Raw genomic sequence first — 1,259 nt, 5'->3', positions numbered from 1 at the left:
AATTTTCTTTCCAACAGGTGAGTGAGTCTCAGTGAACTAAGAATCGCATAAGCCACCCTACGTACATAGCGGCCCTACGCTTTACAGGGGTCAGCGAAAAGGGATTCATCTCATATTCAATACACTTCTCTCTTTCCGCACGGACGTTTGATATCTTGGCACCAACACAGTCTGGCTTAGTACGGGAGTACTTAGCCCAGAAAAACCTTAAGTTGACAGGGGTGCTCCATCCATGGTTTGGAGCAAACATTGGCTTTGGTGTCATCACCAGCAGGGATTCTAAGTAGATTGGAAAGCCAGTTCTGGATTACCTAACCTCGGATTACCCAACCTCTATTATTGGAGATGGAGAGCGTGCCCAAATGTGTGGGTCGGTCGTCGAATGACGCGTATTGTGTTTGGCGTGTATGTCTGTAAGCCAGGGTTTAATATACACTGTGTAAGCATCAACAACGGCTTATGTGTCTGTGCGGAAAGAGATCAGAGGGTTGAAGAAGGTGAAGGCCTTTTCGCGGACTCCTGTAACCTCTGCATGACGCCGTCGCGCCAGAATCTCCTTAAACAGCTTTGACACCTCGCCTTATTTATCAGACATGTCCCGTGTTCAGTTCCCCTCCATATCTTGCAAGCCGGATTCGCTGAGAAACCCGGCAAAAGAACCGGTGGATCTTGAAGGAACTCCTGTCAGGTCGGTAGGCACGTGCGGCAGCAATTGTTCGCGTCTGTGGAACTTTCGGCTGGTAGCTTAAAGCTGCCATTTCGGCTGCCGCCGTACCCTCCTTCCGCGCTTCGCCCGATAACTCCACCTCCAACCTGTTCTGACCAGGAATGGTATCGCTTGACTGTCCTTCCAGTGTATCCAGCTCGCTGTCACCAACTGACACAAACGTAGACGCGCAAGCTTCCATCCCGAAGATGTCGCGCAAGTCCATCTCAGGCAGCCCGAGGAAAGAACCTTCCTCAGCCGCGCCGATCGCACTCGCAGTGTCAGCGTCGCTCATGGAAAAATCCTCCATCATGCCCTCGCCATCGTGGTTGAGCGGTGCTAAATCCGTCCGTTGTTCATGTTCTGCTGGGTTGCTGGGGGTTTCGCCTACATCAGCGTCGTCTTGCCGGACGCCCGATACAGTGCCGCCAAAAACAGCGGCGCCGTCGTCATCGGCCTCGATTTCGTGTGGGGCATCCACATCCCCACTTGCGACTTCCTTCGCCGTTGCGTCTTCATATCCCACGGTATCGGGCGTTCCCCGCATGCTGCT

At 53.0% G+C, this 1,259-nt stretch overlaps 1 protein-coding gene across 1 annotated transcript; it reads right to left on the bottom strand.

Moving 5' to 3' along the window:
- Positions 1 to 587: 587 nt before the first annotated feature.
- CABS01_17209 (uncharacterized protein) lies at positions 588 to 1,253 on the bottom strand (the record flags this gene model as incomplete). The annotated part of the gene is made up of 1 exon (XM_060550536.1): positions 588 to 1,253. One exon carries the CDS (start codon positions 1,251 to 1,253, stop codon positions 588 to 590), a length of 666 nt encoding a protein of 221 aa, XP_060394579.1.
- Between the last annotated feature and the right edge of the window lie 6 nt (positions 1,254 to 1,259).

Source organism: Colletotrichum abscissum (assembly GCF_030869225.1).
Source record: "Colletotrichum abscissum strain IMI 504890 chromosome Unknown Scaffold_470.1, whole genome shotgun sequence".
Lineage (NCBI taxonomy): Eukaryota > Fungi > Ascomycota > Sordariomycetes > Glomerellales > Glomerellaceae > Colletotrichum > Colletotrichum abscissum.
This window is presented reverse-complemented; position numbering and strand designations above follow the sequence as displayed.